Source organism: Ostrinia nubilalis, chromosome 13, assembly GCF_963855985.1.
Source record: "Ostrinia nubilalis chromosome 13, ilOstNubi1.1, whole genome shotgun sequence".
In the NCBI taxonomy this organism is placed as follows: domain Eukaryota; kingdom Metazoa; phylum Arthropoda; class Insecta; order Lepidoptera; family Crambidae; genus Ostrinia; species Ostrinia nubilalis.
This window is the reverse complement of record NC_087100.1, coordinates 14,397,105-14,417,529: the sequence shown is the minus strand read 5'-3', so window position 1 is coordinate 14,417,529 and position 20,425 is coordinate 14,397,105. Positions and strand designations below refer to the sequence as shown.

At 35.1% G+C, this 20,425-nt stretch overlaps 2 protein-coding genes and 1 long non-coding RNA gene across 5 annotated transcripts in view; 2 read left to right on the top strand and 1 right to left on the bottom strand.

Annotated features, from left to right (window-relative positions):
- LOC135077746 (uncharacterized) overlaps nucleotides 1-20,425 on the bottom strand; it is a 200,608-nt gene that overhangs the window by 71,814 nt on the left and 108,369 nt on the right. Inside the window, exon 3 of the long non-coding RNA XR_010258498.1 lies at nucleotides 9,061-9,091. This is a non-coding gene — a long non-coding RNA (uncharacterized LOC135077746). The remainder of the gene's footprint in view (nucleotides 1-9,060; nucleotides 9,092-20,425) is intronic.
- On the top strand, nucleotides 559-8,710 carry LOC135077723 (uncharacterized). Of its 3 annotated transcripts, none has more exons than XM_063972295.1 (3): nucleotides 559-646; nucleotides 3,797-4,589; nucleotides 8,257-8,710. In XM_063972295.1, the coding sequence occupies exons 2-3, from the start codon at nucleotides 3,801-3,803 to the stop codon at nucleotides 8,668-8,670; spliced, it is 1,203 nt and encodes a 400-aa protein (XP_063828365.1). In that variant the 5' UTR covers nucleotides 559-646; nucleotides 3,797-3,800; the 3' UTR covers nucleotides 8,671-8,710. The 3 variants fall into 3 exon arrangements, with proteins under 3 accessions (XP_063828365.1, XP_063828366.1, XP_063828364.1); XM_063972296.1 differs by lacking the exon at nucleotides 559-646 and adding an exon at nucleotides 2,240-2,306; XM_063972294.1 differs by lacking the exon at nucleotides 559-646 and adding an exon at nucleotides 2,848-3,047.
- Nucleotides 16,007-18,489, top strand: LOC135077725 (uncharacterized). The gene is made up of 3 exons (XM_063972298.1): nucleotides 16,007-16,115; nucleotides 16,234-17,015; nucleotides 17,718-18,489. The coding sequence occupies exons 2-3, from the start codon at nucleotides 16,239-16,241 to the stop codon at nucleotides 18,129-18,131; spliced, it is 1,191 nt and encodes a 396-aa protein (XP_063828368.1). The 5' UTR covers nucleotides 16,007-16,115; nucleotides 16,234-16,238; the 3' UTR covers nucleotides 18,132-18,489.

Below are 20,425 nucleotides of genomic sequence, written 5' to 3'. Positions count from 1 at the left end.
TAATGAACAAAATCTTGTTGAGACCGTGATACTTGTTATTGTTATGAATAAGTGATGCAATACGATTATTAATACAAAAATATTGCTTTATTATGTATTTAGTACATTGACATTTACTCTCTTAACCATTTAACATGGACATTGATCCATGCTCTAAACATCTACACGGTAAAATAAATCTCGGAGGCGAAAACAGGATAATTATATGATCAAACGAACTTACCAAGTGAAGTTCGATCTGAATTATCCTGTTTTCGCCGAAGAGATTTAAGGTCCCTCCCAACCCGAAGATTTCTATATCTTCTTCCCTAGAGGTAAACGTCAATGTCATCTCTTCTCTAAATATAATGAGACCGCTCGGACACCGAGCCCACAGCGTGGTAGGGGTGGGGTTGCCCGCTCTTTTGTTTTTTACTACTACTACGCTGAATATTGTGTGCGGATTGGCTTGTCGTACAGGGGTACTACACGGTAAAATAAATCTCTTCGGCGAAAACAGGATAATTCAGATCGAACTTCACTTGGTAAGTTCGTTTGATCATATAATTCTGAAGTAAAAATAAATGTAATTTCAACTTAACTTTAGCTTAAAGTATCTCGTAATTCGATACCGTCAAAATATTGCTTCAACTCAAAATAAAGGAATGTAAGTGTAAATTTTTAAATATTTCACGAGTGCCAATAAATTCCAGAAGTAGTGTAGTTATGGTTTATACGAGCATTTAGAAAAAATAAATCGATATTTTTATAAAAAGAGGAATAGGAATGCTCTAATTTTAATTCATATTAATTTATTCATTGCATCATGTAGTACATTGGATGTTAAATTGTAGTTTCTTAGAGCTAAACCCTCTATTTCTCCATTTGCCTCCTGATACTTCATTATCATCAGAAAATGACCATCTGCAAATGAACAAAATATCATTTGCAAATGACCTGATGATGATTCTAGTAAGAAATGCCATTAATAATCACCTCTAAACATCAATGTAATGCAATATGTATACCTACACTACCTACCTACAGTTTGACTTTGCCAACAGTATTCATTTTCTTAATAAGCTCAATAAAGCAATTTAACAATACAAACTTTATCTTAATTATTTTTAAGCGTGGTTTTAAAAATTGAAAATCTGTGTCCATTTACTGTCTTAAGTGTAAGTAAGATTTAGACCCGATTCGACCAAACTTTTATCCGAGAATAACTCCTGGTATAACTGGCACATTGTCAGTTTCAGTATGGGAAATATGTTAAAATTGACGATTTATTCTGAGATTACTCTTGTTTGGTCGAATCCACTCTTAGTAGTTTTTGAACGAATTAAATTAAGCACCATAAGTTCACATAGTGACATTTGTTATTAAAATACAGCGCGTATCTGACGACTTGTAAAAAAAATTAACTGAAGTTCTGGCTAGAAGTCTAGATTACAAAAAAAATGTAGATAACACATAATTTTAAACGTCAAGTCAATTTGACAAGTCTCTAAAATTTTCATCGTCCACGTATTTTGCTAAAATAATTTGTTTCAAAGATTGATTTCTAATCGTGAGAATAAAGTTGGTTTCATGGGCTTGTTAAATAATGTGCATGATTTTATGAACACGTAAGTGATTATGGTGTAATTGTGTATGAAAGTGTTTGTTTACATCTCTGCTGGATTCTAAAAAATCAAGGTATACGCAGAGTAGCATGTCCAGTTGGCAACTGAGTGCGCGGGAACGAAAACAGCCAGGCGCGGCAAGCGGCGCGCGGCGCGCAGAGCACAATCAAATGGACGGCGGCTTCTCAAACGAGCCGCCGCCGACGTGGCGGTGTTTGTTTGAAGCGCGCGCGCTGTGGATTCGGGTAAAGCCGCGTTTACTATGACAACGCGGTTACTATGAGTCAAGAAAAGTGAGGATTATTCGGTAAAAAAATAAGTACTAATTTTTTATTGATTCGGAATCAGAATCGTTAACTGAGTTCCCTCTTTAATTTTTTTACACGCCGTCAGATACACGCTGTATTTTCTTAATGCACAAATAGAAATAAGTTACACCTATTATTTTTATTGCAGATAGAATTATTGCTAATGAAGTGCAATTAAATTAGCTTATCACTATTTTGAATTTTCACAACACACATTATCATTATCACGACAAATACAATTAATAGCCTATACTTATACTTTCATTGAAAAATCAATACATAGTTTGCCGCGCGACTTTTTTTTATGTGACAGGAGGCAAACGAGCAGACGGATCAACTGATGGAAAGTGATTACCGTCGCCCATAGACACCCGTAGTCCCGGGGGCGTTACAGGTGCGTTGCCGGCCTTTGAGGTGTAAATACGCTCTCTTCTTGAAAGTTTTAGGTCGTATTATTGAATGAGCACATCACATCATACACAAATTTAAATTTTATTGAAATAAAGCATACCTACATAATTAATAAAGAACGTTACCTATACAAAAAGAAATAAATTACCACATTAACATACTCAATTATATGTATAAAAATTCCAAAATCCACGCGTGTGACATAAATACTCGTAAAACTTGTGCCTTTTTATTTAAAAATATTAAAAAGACGTCAATATAAAACTTTTTATATTAACTTTTAAGTGCTAATAAGTTTGTGTGTTTAAATGTTATAAATATAATCTACACCTATAAAAGCGAAAGGTCACTGACTAACTGACTCACTGACTCATCACGAAATCTCAGAAGTGCTAGAAGTCTCAAAATGTGGGTTCCTTTTAGAACGTAGGTGCTCACTAAGACGGGATTTTGCAAAATGCAACCCCTAAGAGGGTAAAACGTGAGATCCACGCGTACGAAGTCGCGGGCGGCCGCTAGTTATATTATAAGCTGACCTTGGAATTACCTTATAATCTACAATCAGGTACTAAAACTGCCATTATATTTATCACTTTTATGTTGTTTGTGTCTCATTTTGTCTTTGCTTACATTTATTCACTCAAGCGAGACCAGTCGGTCTAAGAAATTGTGTGCGTGGAGATTAAAATAATAAAGAAAAAAGAATTGTCAATAACCGTCCTTTGTAAGTACCTAGAAACATAATATTAATACTTAAATCCCTATAAATAATAGAATTTTGTAGTTTTAGCCGACATATTCAATGAGGAGGTTCTATGTTCCACTGTATGTTTTCAATTCAATTCAATTCAATTCAATTCAATTCAATTTATTCATTTAAAGATAATATTGATCCACATGGTTAGTAAATGGGTGCCTTATACAACTATGTTAGTAATTTATTTATTATAATATACCACTAATTATCCAACCCGTTCGGTAAGAAACGTTTCTTTTTAACGTTTCTTTACCGATTACTTCGTCAAAATTTTATTGTGGTCTGATTTTCAAATTTATATTTTATTCGGTACCGGTACCATATCATGCACTTCTGAGGTGTTCCTATTGTCACCAAATTAAGATTGGATGATGGAATCCTAGAGAAATCAGAGGAAACCCTCATAAATATTATGATGGGCACCTTTTACATTTATTTTTAAGTTATTCAAGTATTTAAATTGCCTCTGGTAATCATCAGCTTTTTTGGCCGCTAGGGCAGAAAAGTTCTCAAGTGGCGACCACGGGACGGAAGACGTAGTCAATATCAAAAGTAATTTTAGTAAAACTCGTTTAAAAACAATGCTATACCAACGTCCATATCGCCCATTCACTAATTCGCACTAGGGCTCACAAGCTCTTGGCACGTCACAAACCACTTTACTTTATAATATTTCAATAACCTAATTAAAACTATTGATTTATTGTTTTTTACAGTAATATGATGATGTCGATTCAACAAGGAATTCTTCCACCCAAATTACAAGAAGCGATTGAAACTATTATAAAAAATGAAGACTTCATACATTTTCATATAGATGTCAAGGAACTTGAAATGGGGAGTAGCTTTCTTGGCACACATAGAGAAATAAACATTAGAGGAGAAACCGCTAACGGTAGTAAGGAACTGAAATTGTTCACTAAAACTAAAATTGATGACGTCATTACTCAAACCACTGTAGTAGACGTAGTATCTTCAGTATCATGTGCGTATAAGAAAGAGACTTTCGTATATTCCGAGCTTCGTAGAGCTATCAATGAGGTACAAGAAGAAGCCAACATACCCGTTGGAGAGAGATATAAGCTTGCTAAGAGCTACTATAGCACCGATATAGAATCTGTTATAATGGAAAACTTAAGAGAAAAAGGTTTTACAATGTGTTCAAATCTAGATGTAATTCCTCTGAAAATCGCAGAGCTAGCTATCCAACGACTAGCGCAATTCCATAGCTTTGCTTTTATACTTAAGGAAAAGCGTCCGAAATTCTTTGAGAATAAAGTGAAAAAGATGAAACAACCTTTCCATCATGGTACAAAACCGTTTAATGAGTTCTTAAAGGGTTTCAGTGAAATAAGCATTAATAGTATGAAGCCAGAACAGAAAAAGAGGTTGCAAGAGTATTTTCCAACCACTTATGACAAATATGAAAAATATACTCAAGACCCAGCAGGCGTTTGGACTCTGGTGCATGGAGATTTCAGAGTTAGTAATGTAATGGTGAAATACCAAGTAAGTATTTATACAAAACCTTCTTTAATAAAAAAATAAATTTGTATTAATTTAAAGGTCAAATCATAGACATAATAAAAAGCAGTATAAGCAGTGATAATAATAATCCCAGTGATTGATAGTATTAAAGGCCGGTCGATCTATTCTCATAAATAAAACACTGGATACTTAACTTTCACAGTATATTGCCTTAATTTAAATACAATTCATCACTTAGCACAAAAGCGCGCGGAGTCGTCTCCGCGCGTCCCTCTATTCTCACGTTTGATCCTCGTGTGACATTGACGTATTGTCAATGTCACTATGACAGCATCTCATTGGCCACAACGATACCGTTATTTTAACGTTTTAGATTTTTCATAATTAACAATAGGTATAAAATAGAATAATGAACTTTATCTGCTTTTCTAATTGTAGCAGCTATGAAGTAGTAACTATAACAATAATGTGCAGCGGTAAAATGAAATTGATAAAGATCAAAGATAAAGATAAAGATCATTTATTCACCGAGACAAGGTAATACAACAAGGTAGATGTTACAATAGTTTAATACAGTTCAGCTTATCTCACCAGCAAGCTAGTGTGTGATTATTACATTTTTTTTTTATTGACCCATGCATAGTAAAAAAAAAATCAGAACATTCCAACTACAAACAAAGAACAGATAAATTATTTGAATTACAATATGTCAATAAAGATAATGTCAGTAAATATACGTCAGTTATTCGAATACAGTCAAGATTGATTTTAATTAATGTCAGATTCATATTAGTACCACAGAATACATACGACAAACAATAGGTATTAACCACTAGAATTTATATGTCAGATAATCTTTTACCGAGTAAAAACATTTGTCAACTAATAAATTAAATAATTTTCTATTAAATAATGATCCATTAAGCTCTCTCAGTTGAGCTGGTAATTTATTAAATACGACTGTGGCCATAACAAAACAGTTCCGACTATACAATGCAGTTCTCACCCTGGGGTGTGCTAGTTTGTTTTTGTGTCTGTCGCTAAATTTATATTGGTCTTCAAACTTGATAAATAAGTTTGGATACGTTTTTACAAACTTGCACAGTTCAAAAATGTACAGGCAGGGGAGAGTGAGGAGTTTGTGTTCCTTAAATATTGGAGAACAAGGCGTCCATGGGGGTACATTGAAGATAGCACGTAAACACTTCTTTTGTGCAATAAATATATTATTAGCCTTTACTCCATTGCCCCACAGTACAAGTCCATACCGAAGCAAAAAAGCGACATAACCATGATAGGCTAACAGAGCAGTCTTAAAGTCTGTTATTTTCGCTAATTTCCAAAGACAATAGACAAATCTATTTATTTTAGTGTTCAGTGTGTCAATGTGAGGTGTCCATGAACAGGTATGATCAAGTACTATACCAAGAAAAGTTGTACTTTCGCTTTCCAAGATTTCCTCATCCTTATACTGTATTTTGAAATTGTTACTTTTTGGTTTCCTATTATAAAATTTAATATATTTAGTTTTAGAAACATTTACTTTAAGATTATTTGATGTTAACCAGTTTATACATTCATTAATTGTTTTATTGACTTCATTTACATGTTCTTCAATATCGTCATTACTTATAACTATAGAGACATCGTCAGCAAAGAGTGTACATTGATAATGTGTTATGTCAGGTAGGTCATTGATATATATAAGGAATAGGAGTGGTCCCAGTACACTGCCCTGGGGGACACCGAACCTGTTGATCCTATAGGTAGACGTGTGTTTTGTCAATTCTTTTTTTTCGTCCAAAGCTACAATTTCCACGCATTGTGTTCTGTTTACTAAGTAACTTTGGATCCAGTCATATGTAGGACCACGGATACCACAAAGTTCACATTTAGCCAATAACCTATCATGACGTACGTAATCGAAAGCTTTGCTCATGTCGAAAAACACTGTAGAGACTAACTTATTTTTATCGACATTCTCTAAAATACTTTTTATCAATTTGAATGCAGCTAATGTCGTGGATTTTCCCTTTTGAAATCCATTTTGTTCACTTTTAATTATGTCAAATTTATTAAGGTAATCAACTAGTCTAGCATGCATGGCTTTTTCAAATATTTTTGACAGTATTGGGATTAAAGTAATCGGACGATAATTATTTATATCCATTGGATCATTTTTCTTAAAGATTGGTTTCACTACAGAACTTTTAAGTTTACTTGGAAACCGACCAGTTTCGAACGAAAAATTCACCAAGTATGCTAGAACTTCCGCAATATAGTATGCACTGTGCTTAACCATGTCTGTAGATAGTTCGTCATATCCTACTGATTGGGTCGGTTTCAAGGATTTGATAATTTTAATGATCTCTACAGGGTCACAAGGACGTAGGTAGATGCTTTGTGGCTGTTTGTGCATATTTATGTTGTCATCGGGTTTTAAAGTGTCAGTTACTTGTGTCAAATTAGTGTAATGATTATTAAAAATGTCAGTAATTAAGTCAAGGTCTGTAATTATTTCATTATTATGGATTATTTTAATGTCAGTATTTAGTTGCGTTTTATTTTTATTATTATTTATTATATTCCAAGAAGCTTTGCATTTATTTACGGCTCTAGAGACATAATTTTTATTCGCTTTTTTTTGTGAAGTATTTATTACCTTTTTTAGCAGCTTATTGTAGTTAAGATATTTATGCTTTGATTGGCTGGTTTTTTTTCTATAATAGTCAAATCGTAGATCTCTTTTTGTATTGCAGGATCTCTTAATGCCTTTCGTGATCCATTTAGACTTTTTAGGTTTGTTATTTATTTTAATTTTTAACAAAGGAAAGCATAATTTAAAAAGCAGTACATAAATGTCATGAAAGTAGCCAAATGCGAGGTCGAAATCTTTAAATTCATACAGCTCCGACCAGGTGAGTTGTCCTAAATACTCTTTGAATTTGTCAACATTTTCTTTGCTATAGTCTCTTTTCCAAACGAACCATAGTTGGACTGGAATGTTTTTATTATTCAGCGAGTACTGTAGGGTTTGGCCAGTCTCGTGATCAGATAAACCTAATTTATGAACCTTACCTTCAGCAGATTTAATATTACTCACGAAAAGATCTAAACATGCATTTCGTCTTGTCGGTTCATTTATGTGGATGTGAAAATTATAGTTTTGCATTATAAGTTGCAGTTGTTCGGAGTTTTTGGTTTGTTTGAGTAGATTTACATTGAAGTCACCTGTAATAACTATCTTTTTATTTTTTTCATTTCGAAATTTAAATAAAATAAATTCTAATTTTTCAAAAAAAATATTTATATTGGACGATGGTGTACGATATATACATATTATTATAAGTCTATATTTTGGTATATAGACTCCACAACACTCAAAGTCGTTTTCATGCGCTATATCCTTCAGAAATGTTAACTCATTGTATTCCGTATAATCTCTACATAAATAGTCTTATTATTTATTTCCTCAAATCAACTTTCTTTTTCTAAAAATATACATACCTACCTACTATTACACTTAGGGCCGATTTTTCAATCGTCAGATATCTTTTATCTGAAGAATAAAACTTGCCACTTTGACATATTTTCCATACTGAAACTGTTAATGTGCCAAACTTATTCTGCAGTTAAAAGTTATCCGACGATTGAAAAATCAGCCCTTAAACTTAATTTTTTTTTCTAGGATGGCGAAGCATCAGAAGTGATACCCGTTGACTATCAACATTCGTATTACGGCTGCTCCATCGTCGACTTTATCTACTTCATATTTTGTAGCACCGACCAAGAGTTCAGGAAAAATCACTTAGTACACCTCAAGAATTTGTACTACTTATCTATGAAGAATTTTTTGAGGTTTTTCAACATAGATATTGAACAATATTACCCGAGAGCAGAATTTGAGAGGCTTTATAAAGAGAGACTGGATTATGGTCTGATGATGACTCTGTGGGTGCTTCCAATAATTCTGACTAAGAAAGATGAAGCCTCTGATGCTATCAGCAAGGACCTGCCTAAGACTGACACTAAACTTAATGGTTTTGTCCAAAAGAGGTTAAGTGATATAGTGGACGATTTTATAAATTGGGGCTACATATAGGGGAACTAGCAAATCTGAGTTGTAATAATATTAAAATGAAATAAATGTTGCTGTGAAATACAGTTTACAATCATTTCGCAGGCTGCTATACTAGTAGCATTCATTGCACAGGTAGGGTTCATTTTATGGCTAGTATCATTGATTTCAGACAAATCAATATTCAATTATTCTAAACCACAATAATTGTCTACAACATTTCTCTAATTGCCTTAAAAATGAAAATTCAGTATCAAAGTAAACGCTAAGTCACACGTATTCAGCGGGCTAGAATGCACGTCATGATAAAATCTTATCGATGATTTTAGACACGAGAATTTGTCAAACACAACGTGGCCAGATGAATTGATGATGACCATGATGATGATGATGAGAAATTAACATATCACATACCTATTATTGCTGGACCCGCGTCGTGGAATACCTGTAACAAAAAAGTTATTTTACTTTTAAGTCAACTTAATGTAAGCTACAATCATAGCGCCGAGGATCAAGCAGTTCTTAACCCTGAATTATTATTATGTGTTACACCCCCACTAGGTGTACAGACGATCTGGTAAAGTTCGTGGGAGGTGCCTGGATGCGAGCGGTCCGGTACAAATTTTAAAAATTCTGACTGAGAAAGAAGAAAACCCTGCAGCCGATAGTATGGATTTGCCTTCCCTGTACTGAGTGACTTCATACGAAATAGGATCAGTGATAATAATATCGTGGACGATTTCATTCAATTGGGAGGATTTCAAACATATGACGTTATCAAAATCTAGCTAATCATTAATTTTATTGTTATAAAAAATTATACTGTGTGTGTTTATAGCTCATAGCAGACTTATCAACTTGGAAATGAATCAACACCGTGTCGCCTTTTGCGAGCTTTGGCGAGGCGAGGCGTTTACGTTACGGTGCGGATAAGTGTCCGTTGCAGTATGGAATTTCATACAAAGAATACTGACCGCCTCGAGTAGATACGGTTACGATCCTAATGCTACGTCCTTAATTTTTAGCCTAGGCGCAGACCACCGATTATTAGTCGGTCGATAGTAGGGTCCGATTCTAATTTGTATGAAGAATTAATTGGTGTAATGTGCGCACTTCCATACATGCGATTATACTTCGGGTCTCAACCGAAGACGATTAATAATTACTTGCAGCATTACATGAGATGATGCTATCTTCGTCACACCTTTAGAGTTATAATGTAAGAAAGCATTTTCTGTCCTACTCCCACCTTGCACCGACTGGCAGCCCCGCGTCACCTGATTTCATTACGTGTTTTTGTGTTATCGGAATCACACCTCGCATTCGGGAAATAATTATATTCTGAATAATTATGGGAAAACGAAAGCGTTCTAGGTCTAGGGATAGTGATTATGATAGTATTTTACGGAAAATCAAAAAGTTGGAGTCGAAATTACGAAAAAGACGGCGCTTATCATCATCAGCATCGGTGGAAGGAGAAAGTGATTCTTCGTACTATAAGAGATACGACACACAGGAATATGAAAATCATAGTTCATTACAAGGTAAATGACAATATAATTAGAATCTAAGTGTAACAAAACATAGAAATTGCACGGTTATGGAAAACGGAACTTCAACCTACCTACATAATATTTTTAATGGGAAAACATATTTTTATTAAGTATAATGTTATACCTACCTGTTCCGTACGAAATTATCTAAGTTTTAATATTGAATATAGTGCTTAGTTGTGTTATGGCATTATATTTAGCCCACAATAATAGTATTGAGGCAATTTTTACTCCACGTATACCGTGTTGAGGATATAATACTCGTAACTCCACTTCAGTGTTGGACAGCTCCACGTAATTCGTGTTGAGGACAAACAAACTCCACTTTAATAGTGTCGAGGCTACTCCGCTTTAATAAGCGTTGAGGCTACTCCGCTTTAATGAGCGTCGAGGCTACTCCACGTAAACCGTGTTGAGGATTAATTATACATACTCCACTTAATCTGTGTCGAGACACCTATATGTACTCCACGCAAAGCGTGTCGAGGGTATACTCCACTTTAAAAGTGTTGAGGTCTTTAACATATAGTTAAATGCTATATGCATTCTTCCATGCTAGTTATGGTTAAAAATAGAATACTTACGTTTATTATTGCTCCTTGACAGCGGAAAATTACGCAGATGATAACGCTGACATCTACGGCGACTGCCATCCCGAGTCAACAGAGCCACTTGCCGGACCATCTACGTCGCGAGCTGCTCCCATACCTGCGCCACCAACAGAACCCGAATCTGTGACACACACAGTACCTGTGTCTACGCAACAGGACCCGTCGAGTGTCTACGTAAATGACGCTCCGGCAACATCTATTTTGGATGAAAATACACCTTCATTAGACCCAGAGATTCTTCAACTGCTTGGCGAGGACCCCACCAGTCAGAAAAATCATGGAGAAAATCTACATAAGGATATCGCACCTAGATGGGCACATATATTAGCTAACGGGCTTTCTAAAGAGATCCAATTAGAACTAATAAAATGTTATTTACCGCCAGAAAACTGCCCAAATATGAGAGCCCCAAAACTCAATTTGGAAATCAAAGCAGCTCTGTTGGAAATGAACATTAAAAAAGATTTATACAGCCAAAGCAAGCAAAATCAACTTGCTAGTAGTCTCTCTGCTATAGGACGAGTTTTGAATTGGGCCCTGGCATCAAATAGTACTGTTCCTCAAGATATAATAAAGACATTGAGTGACGCCGGCAGACTCATATGCGACAGCCACTATAAAGAATCACAATCCAGGCGTTATGCGGCACTGAGCACTCTTAATAAGGACATAAGAGATACTGTCAAAAATACAACTATAGACGAACATCTTTTTGGTTCCGCATTATCAGATCACATCAAGTCTTCGAAGGCAATAAGCAAGACGGGCTCGGAAATCAAACAAAAGACTCAACGCCCTACTTATAGGGCCCCGACAACAACAACACAGCCTCGGGGCGCTTTAAACTCGAGGGGGGCGCCGCCGCGCGTAGCAGCAGCGGTCGAGCCGCGGACGACCCCTGCACCGCGCCGACCGCCGAGGGATCGCCGCCTGGAAGCGCCGCGAGGCCGTCGCTCCACCAACCACGCGCGGCAGCAGACGAGGAGACGATAGGAGAAGGTCCTCAGGTATGCGTTGCTGGTCGATTGACTCACTTTTATGACAGATGGTGTGAGCTCACTAATGATTGTACAATTTTAGATTGGGTTCAAGGATACAAAATTCCCTTTATCGAGGAGCCTGTACAAATAACTGAACCTCAAAATAATGCGTGTAACACACAGTCTCAAATTGAGATCATTGATGAATGTATCCTGGAATTAATACAGTTTAAATTTATATCACCTTGTACATCTTGTGAAGGACAATTTGTCTCACCAATCTTTACAGTGCCTAAGCCTAACGGAACACATAGATTCATATTAAACCTAAAAGAGCTCAATAAATTTGTTAAAACAGATCATTTTAAAATGGAAGATTATCGCACTGCACTTAGATTATTAAGCCAAGACTATTTTATGTCAACTATTGATATTAAAGACGCATACTTTTTGATTTCTATAAATGAGGGTGACCGAAAAAAGTTACGGTTTCGCTGGAGGTCACAATTATATGAATTTAACGTTCTTCCGTTCGGCCTTTGCACTGCCCCATTTGTTTTTACAAAACTACTAAAACCCGTTCTAGAAAACTTACGCACGTCAGGTTTTTTATCAGTAAATTATCTTGACGATTTTTTATGCCTAGGTAGTTCATATAACGAGTGCCTGTCAAATGTTAACACTACAAGATCCCTTTTAGAATCATTAGGGTTCATAATAAACACAAATAAAAGTGTAATGATACCAAGTCAACTTTGCAAGTTTTTAGGATTTATGTTTGACACTAGAAACATGATAATTACCCTACCAGAGGAAAAGAAACAACGAATAAAAAGTCGAGCTACAGAGCTTATGTGTAAAACCAAATGTACTATAAGATTTTTTGCTGAATTTATCGGACTTTTGACCGCCGCATGCCCAGCTGTCAGTTACGGTTGGATGTACACTAAACTGTTTGAAAGAGAGAAGTTTTTGGCCCTAAATTATTCTGAGAATTACAGTAAACAAATGAAATTAAGACAAAATTTAAAAAATGAATTTTTATGGTGGCGAGATAACATAATGACGTCATTTGCTAACATCCGTAAAAATAACGAGTATTCACTTGAAGTTTTTACTGATGCTTCAAATACCGGCTGGGGCGCTGCATGCAGTGGTAAAAGTGCCAACGGAAACTGGACAGAGACAGAACTTGTGCTTCATATTAACGAACTTGAATTAAAAGCCGCATTTTATGGACTAAAAATATTTACAACTGATTTACGGAATTGTAATATTTTACTACGAATAGACAACACCACTGCCATATCATACATAAATAAAATGGGTGGTGTCCAACATCCTCATTTGAATGATCTTGCACGAAAGATTTGGCAGTGGTGTGAGTCCCGAAATATTTTTGTGTTCGCATCCTACGTTAGATCTTGTGATAATATAAAAGCAGATCGCGAGTCTCGTCGAATCAATATAGATACAGAGTGGGAAATCTCAGATAATGCCTTTTTGCGAATTAGCACATCATTAGGAAAACCCGAATTTGACCTTTTCGCTAGCGTTCAAAACTATAAATGTAGTAGATATGCTTCATGGAAACTCGATCCATATTCTGAAGTTGTAGATGCATTCACATTTTGCTGGCGAAATATAAACTTTTATGCCTTTCCGCCATTCTGTTTAATTACTAGAGTCCTGGAAAAAATTTTGTCAGACAAAGCAACGGGGATAGTAGTGGTGCCTTACTGGCCATCACAACCTTGGTATCCATTGTGGTCCAAGCTTGTATTATCGGAAAAGTTGTTCTTTGGCCCTGATGAATTCCTATTATATTCTCCTTTCAGAACCTGCCATCCTCTTCACGCGAGTCTTATCCTGGTGGCAGCCAAATTATCAGGGAATCAATGATTAAACGCGGTGTACCTCAAGAATCCTTAAATATAATGATGGCTTCTCTTGCAAAAAACACATTGAATCAATACAATAGTTCCATAAAATCCTGGTGGCATTTTTGCAAAGAGAATAACTTAGACGTTTACGAGGCTAATAGTTCAACAGTATTATCATTCCTTACCACAAAATTTGAAGAGCAATATACTAGTTACAGCAGTTTAAACACTCATAGATCAGCTTTGTCACTAATTTTAGGTACGGAAGTAACTGTTAATGATTACATTAACCGTTTCCTTAAAGGTGTTTATAGACTTGCTCCCCCAAATCCGAAATATAATTCAACATGGGACACAAACATAGTGTTGAATCATCTATCCAATATGTATCCTTACGATAATATCCCACTAGCTGATTTGTCACATAAAACTTGCACACTTTTGGCTATTGCTTCCGCTCAAAGAATGCAAACTATCAGTTTAATCAAATTGAATAATATATCAAAACAAGACAATGCCATTGTTATTAAGATCACCGACTTGATAAAAACATCGAGGCCCGGTTCTTGCCAACCACTCATCAGATTGCCATATATCCGTGAAAATCCCAGTATTTGTCCCGCGTTGGCAGTTGAAACTTACATAGCAAACACCTCTTCTTTGAGACAGATTCCTGCGGAGGAACATCTTTTTATTGCTGTGCGAAAACCTCACAAAAAAGTTGGTTCTCAAACATTAGCACATTGGGTGAAAAAGGTGTTGCTCGATAGTGGTATAGATATTTCTATATTTGGAGCACATAGTACTCGCTCGGCATCTACATCCGCCGCTCACAGATCCGGGGTTAGTCTGGAAGTGGTTCGCAAGGCAGCGGGTTGGAGTAATTCCTCTAATATTTTTATTAAGTACTATCGAAGAGAAGTAATCGATACAAATGAAAATGATTTTGTTAATGCCATATTTGGTACATGATTTGTTAAATAAAACAAAAGGTTAATTGCATTTATTTTATTAACATCGTTAAGAGAACGATAAATGTAACATTATCTTTAAAATGATTTAAGAATAAGGTTGTTTAACTTATTTGGTAAATTGAGAAATTAAATAATTTCACGTCTTTTTCTCACATACATTTTTTATTTTTCTTATCTCTTACATTACTTTGCTCTAAACATCTGCAAGTAATTATTAATCGTCTTCGGTTGAGACCCGAAGTATAATTAAGAATCAAACGAACTTACCTGGTAAAGTTTGATTCCAATTATGCGAGGGTCTCAACCGAAGACGATTACATCCCTATCCCACCCAACCCAAACAGATAAACAAAAATAAAAAATATATTTGTAATAACACAAACTTTGAAATAATGAAATCAGGTGACGCGGGGCTGCCAGTCGGTGCAAGGTGGGAGTAGGACAGAAAATGCTTTCTTACATTATAACTCTAAAGGTGTGACGAAGATAGCATCATCTCATGTAATGCTGCAAGTAATTATTAATCGTCTTCGGTTGAGACCCTCGCATAATTGGAATCAAACTTTACCAGGTAAGTTCGTTTGATTCTTAATTAACTGCCGGACTAAACTATCGGCCGACGAAAAATCGATGGTCTGCGCCTAGGCTTAATGTAAGTATATTGAATCCTTTCACGTGAGATGAAACCGACACTAAAATGTCTTTCACGTTATTGGCAATGTTGTATCTATGTATCTTTGTTTAGTCAAATAGCTAAAAGTGTTATAATCTTAATAGATTATATTCTAATTTCCTTTACCTGTGTCATGTGTAATTTTGTGTTTTATTTTTTTCAACCAACAAAACGTAAGTGTTTAAGAAATTATCTAAAAGATCCATTAATTAAATTCAAAATGCAAATAATATAGACTACACGTTGTAATGGCATATACAGAATGTCTTTGTGACGAGTGAACATCCTTGTAAGGGATTATAGTAGGTACGTTATTTGCAATCAATTTATTTGTGTATATGCTTAGGTAAATAAATATACCTTCTTTAGAGTTAATTAAAAAAAAATTAAAGTTGTGTCCTTATGATTTTTCCATACAAAATTAAAATCAAAATATCTCGTAAATAGTTGACTTTTACTTGCATATACAGTTACAAAATTGGTAGCAAATGACCTGTATTAATTTATAAATCCCTTGCCAGGAATACATATTTTATTGTTTTAAATTTTTAACGAGTATTTCCTTACCAGGAAGTTCACTTGTTACAAGTCACCCTGTATAGTATAATAAACCAATAAAGAAGCATTAAAGAACATTTGAATATAATTTAGTGTGATAGTCAAATAATTTTAAAACAACGAATCGAAATATCTAGAAGTAACGAACGTGTGTTTAACATTTTAAACAAGTGCTCTTTCGAAAAAGAACCCAAAATCAGTAGTTCAACATTGCTATTTATTTATATTATTCACAATGTAAGTACAATATTAAAATATTAATATATTTGAAGTCAGTACGAAGGGTTACGTACCGTATTAAATTTTTCGAGGCCCATACATTTTAATAGTTCTTAATCATGTACATTTGTTTTAGAAAATATGTCATACAGTCAACAAAGCGATCTACCACCCAAACTACAAGAAGCCATAGATAAAATTATTCAAAATGAAAATTTCAAATCTTATCACATTGAAGTAAAGCAACTTGAAATAGATAATAGCTTCGTCGGTTCATATAGAGAAATAAATATCAGCGGAGAAAGTAAAAATGGCAATAAAGAATTACAGTTATTCACAAAAACCAACCTTGATGACAAGATTAATAACGTAGACATGGTAGCTAACGTATCGAATTTATATAAAATAGAGGCGTTTATGTATTCTGAATTCAATAAAACAATAAATGAAGTACAAGAAGAAGCCAACATACCCTTCGAAGAGAGATATGTACTTGCTAAAAGTTACGTTAGCAGTGATGAAAATACTATTATAATGGAAAACTTGGCAGCCAAAGGGTTCACAATGTATCCGCATCAACGAGTGATAACACTGAAGTTCGCAGAGTTAGCAATACAAAGTTTAGCCAAGTTCCACAGCTTTGCCTTCATACTTAAGGAAAGGCGTCCACTTTTTTATGAGAACAAAGTTAAAAACATGAAACAGCCTTTACTTTATGGCACAAACAGTTTTAATGAATTGGTTCAGAAATGCAGCCAATACACCATTGATAACTTAAATCCAGAACATAAAAAGAAGATGGAAATATTCTTGCCGACGATTTTAGAGAAATTTCAAAAATACACTGCAGACCCAGCGGACGTTTGGTGTCTTGTGCATGGAGATTTTAAATCTGGTAATATAATGGCACAATTCAAAGTAAGTGATGTATGTCTCTGTTTGATGTGTAGTCCCTAAGTCGCCTCTTACGACACCCGCGGGAAGAGTAGGGGTTGGTGACAAATGTATTCTACTCTGCCGTCACCACACGGCTTAGGGACTACACATCAAACAGAGAATGGGCAGCAGCGCTCTCTGAAAAACATCAATCTTTTAAACTGCGATCTCCAACCCGCCTGCCTAGCGTGGAGATTATGGCAAAACCCTCCACTATAGTGGAGGAGGCTCATAGTCCAGCAGTGGACTGTAAAGGGCTGTTGATGATGATGATGATGATGTATGTCTATTATAATTATTAAGTATTTATTTACTGTTATAATTTACCGATTTACTTTCTAAGAGGTTCTTCCCGCGACCTTCACCAGATCGTCGGCCCACCTACTAGGAGGCTGCCTCACGCTACGTATTCCGGAAGAACCTGGATGCGGGCAGCGCAGAACAGGCTGATTTCTTATTGTGTCAACAATTTAACGTTTTGCCTTTTTTGTTAATTAATAAAACAATCACGAAGCACAACTTTTCTAAAAAAAAAAAACACTATTAATGAAGCCCTGAAAACTCAATTATTATTCAATGGACTGTTAACTTTGATTAGCTTTGAAAACAAATAATAATGTTCACTAAGTGCGTCATATTATTATTTTGCTATTAATTTGCTACAATCTATTACTTCTGTTTCAGAATGGCGAACCGTGTGAAGTGAGAGTCGTTGACTATCAATTTTCGTTTTACGGCTGTTCTATCATTGAATTATTTAATTTTATATTCACTGGCACCGATCAAGAATTCAGGAAGAACCATTTGGAATACCTCAAGAATTTCTATTACAAATCTATGGAGGAATTCTTGAAACTTTTCAATATGGACGTTGAGGATTACTATCCAAGAGCTGAATTTGAAAGGCTTTATAAAGAGAGACTGGATTATGGACTGATGATAGCTCTGTTCTTTCTGCCAATAATTCTGGCCAAGAAAAATGAAAACTCTGTTGCCGATATCTTAGATTCTCCTTCTAACGCCCCCGTAATGAGTGACTTCATACGAAATAGGATAAGTGGTATTGTGGAAGATTTTATTCAATGGGGATACATATGAGATAGTCACTTTAATTATTATCTATGTATTTTTAAGTTTTCTGATTTTAATTCATGACTTTTCAATTCTTCTTCTTGTCATATCGACAACAAACCTACACAATGTCAGCCCAACACTCGGCCACATGAGTGGCGTTGTCAGTAGCTTTCATTAAATCTTCCTGCGTGCAGTTATTTTTCTTTTCAATTTTGGAGTGATGGAGTAGGTAAATCCTAAAACAAAAAGTTGTTTAACTTATTAAGTATTTCTTAAATAGCTACAAATGGTGATAAAACCAGTTCGTTGTAGTAAAGTGGTAATCATTTTATTTTAGAGTTACTTTAAAGTTTGAAAAACTTAATCAAATAAAGATTTTGTGAAAGACGAGTTTGTGATTAACATTCTTTTAACTTTAATCCGACTTTTTACTTTCCCCTCGATCCTTTTCTTAAAGTGTAATGGCATGATTGATGTTACTTTAAAAGGCCCATTATCAGTAAGAACTCACTAAACTTTTCTGGGTGACTGCCATTTTGATGTTTCGTTAGATAGGTCGTTTCATTTCGTCAGTATAAATAAATTAAATATTTTTATGCTGACGAAACGAAACGTAATTTTCGTAACACCTCAAACATAAACTTAGCGAAGTACGCCTGGTCGCCTATAATAGACCAACGATTCTGAAACGTCAAGTGGCAAAAATCAAAAACTAAACCCAGTAATGATATTAACCTTAGATACGCAAAGCGTGTGCATAAAGACAGTAACAAAAATGCCGTATGTAGACCTGTAACCATTAGTCGTCTAGAACGTTTTAAGAATAATCTTGGAAATAAATTGCATTTAGTGCCGTACGTGCAGGGAGACCCAGATGCTCTTTACAATAACCTTTTCGAATGTATTAAAACCGAACATGACAAAGTTTTTACTGTAAAGCCATTAAAACCAAATACCAAATCTAAGTTTAGTGACTGGGCTACTAAGGGAATATACAAAAGTCGAAATACGTTATATGAGCTTTATGGCATGAAAAAGTATAATAATAGTATATCTTTTCTTGAGCATGTGAAAAAGTATTCAAAAATTTTTAAGAAAGTTTGCTTCATGGCTAAGTCTTTTTATATTCGGGACAAGATAGGAAACGCCAGTAATAAAATAAAAGAAACTTGGAATGTTATCAACCGAGAGACTGGTAAACTAAAACCAAGAGATAATGACTTTTCTCTCAAAGTTCACGATAATTTGATATCTGCAGATAAAGATGTAGCGGAAGTTTTTAACAAATTTTTTGTTAATATAGCTTCAGCAACAACTGCCAACTTAAAGTCATCTCCCTCCGAGGCTGAAGAAATATTGAAAACCCACGTGACACCCTGTGACTCTCACTTCTCTTTTAAACATATTACTCCATTAGATATCACTAAAACTTTTAATCTTTTAAATGTAAAGAGTACAACTGATATCTGGGGCATCTCTGTCAAGATAGTCAAACACATTATTGATATAATTTCCCCACAGTTAGCGATAATATTCAATAATTGCATAGAGAAGGGAATCTTCCCCGACCTCATGAAACACAGTAGACTAATGCCATTATTTAAGTCTGGTAGCAAAACCGACCCTGGCAATTATAGACCCATTTCTATCTTGCCCGCTTTGAGCAAGATTTTTGAAAAAATCATACAGGAGCAACTTATGATTCACTTTGGCTCTAATAAACTATTTCATAGTGAACAATATGGTTTTACCAAGGGTCGTTCCACCACCGATGCCGGGGTTGCACTACTTAAACATATCTTCGAGGCTTGGGAAAATTCTCAAAATGCACTAGGGGTCTTCTGTGATCTCTCAAAAGCTTTTGACTGCGTAGAACATCAAACGCTAATTCGCAAACTGCACTATTATGGGGTAAAGGACTCGGCTTTGGATTTAATACAATCCTATTTAAACTTTAGAGTTCAAAAAGTCGACATAAATGGTGTTTTGTCTTCTGGGTCACCTGTGAAAATGGAAGTTCCGCAGGGGTCCATTCTGGGTCCATTCTTGTTTCTTATATACATTAATGATCTACCATATTTTGTTAAAGGCTCTTGCGAAATCGTGTTATTTGCTGATGACACATCTTTGATTTTTAATATTGATAGAAGTAAAAATAACTTTGACGATGTAAATAATGCACTACCTAGAGTTTTAAGTTGGTTCACTACAAATAATCTACAACTGAATGCAAAGAAAACAAAATGTATAAAATTCTCTTTGCCTAACGTAAAAACAGTTAGTACCCAAATAGAACTTAATAATAATGCAATCGATCT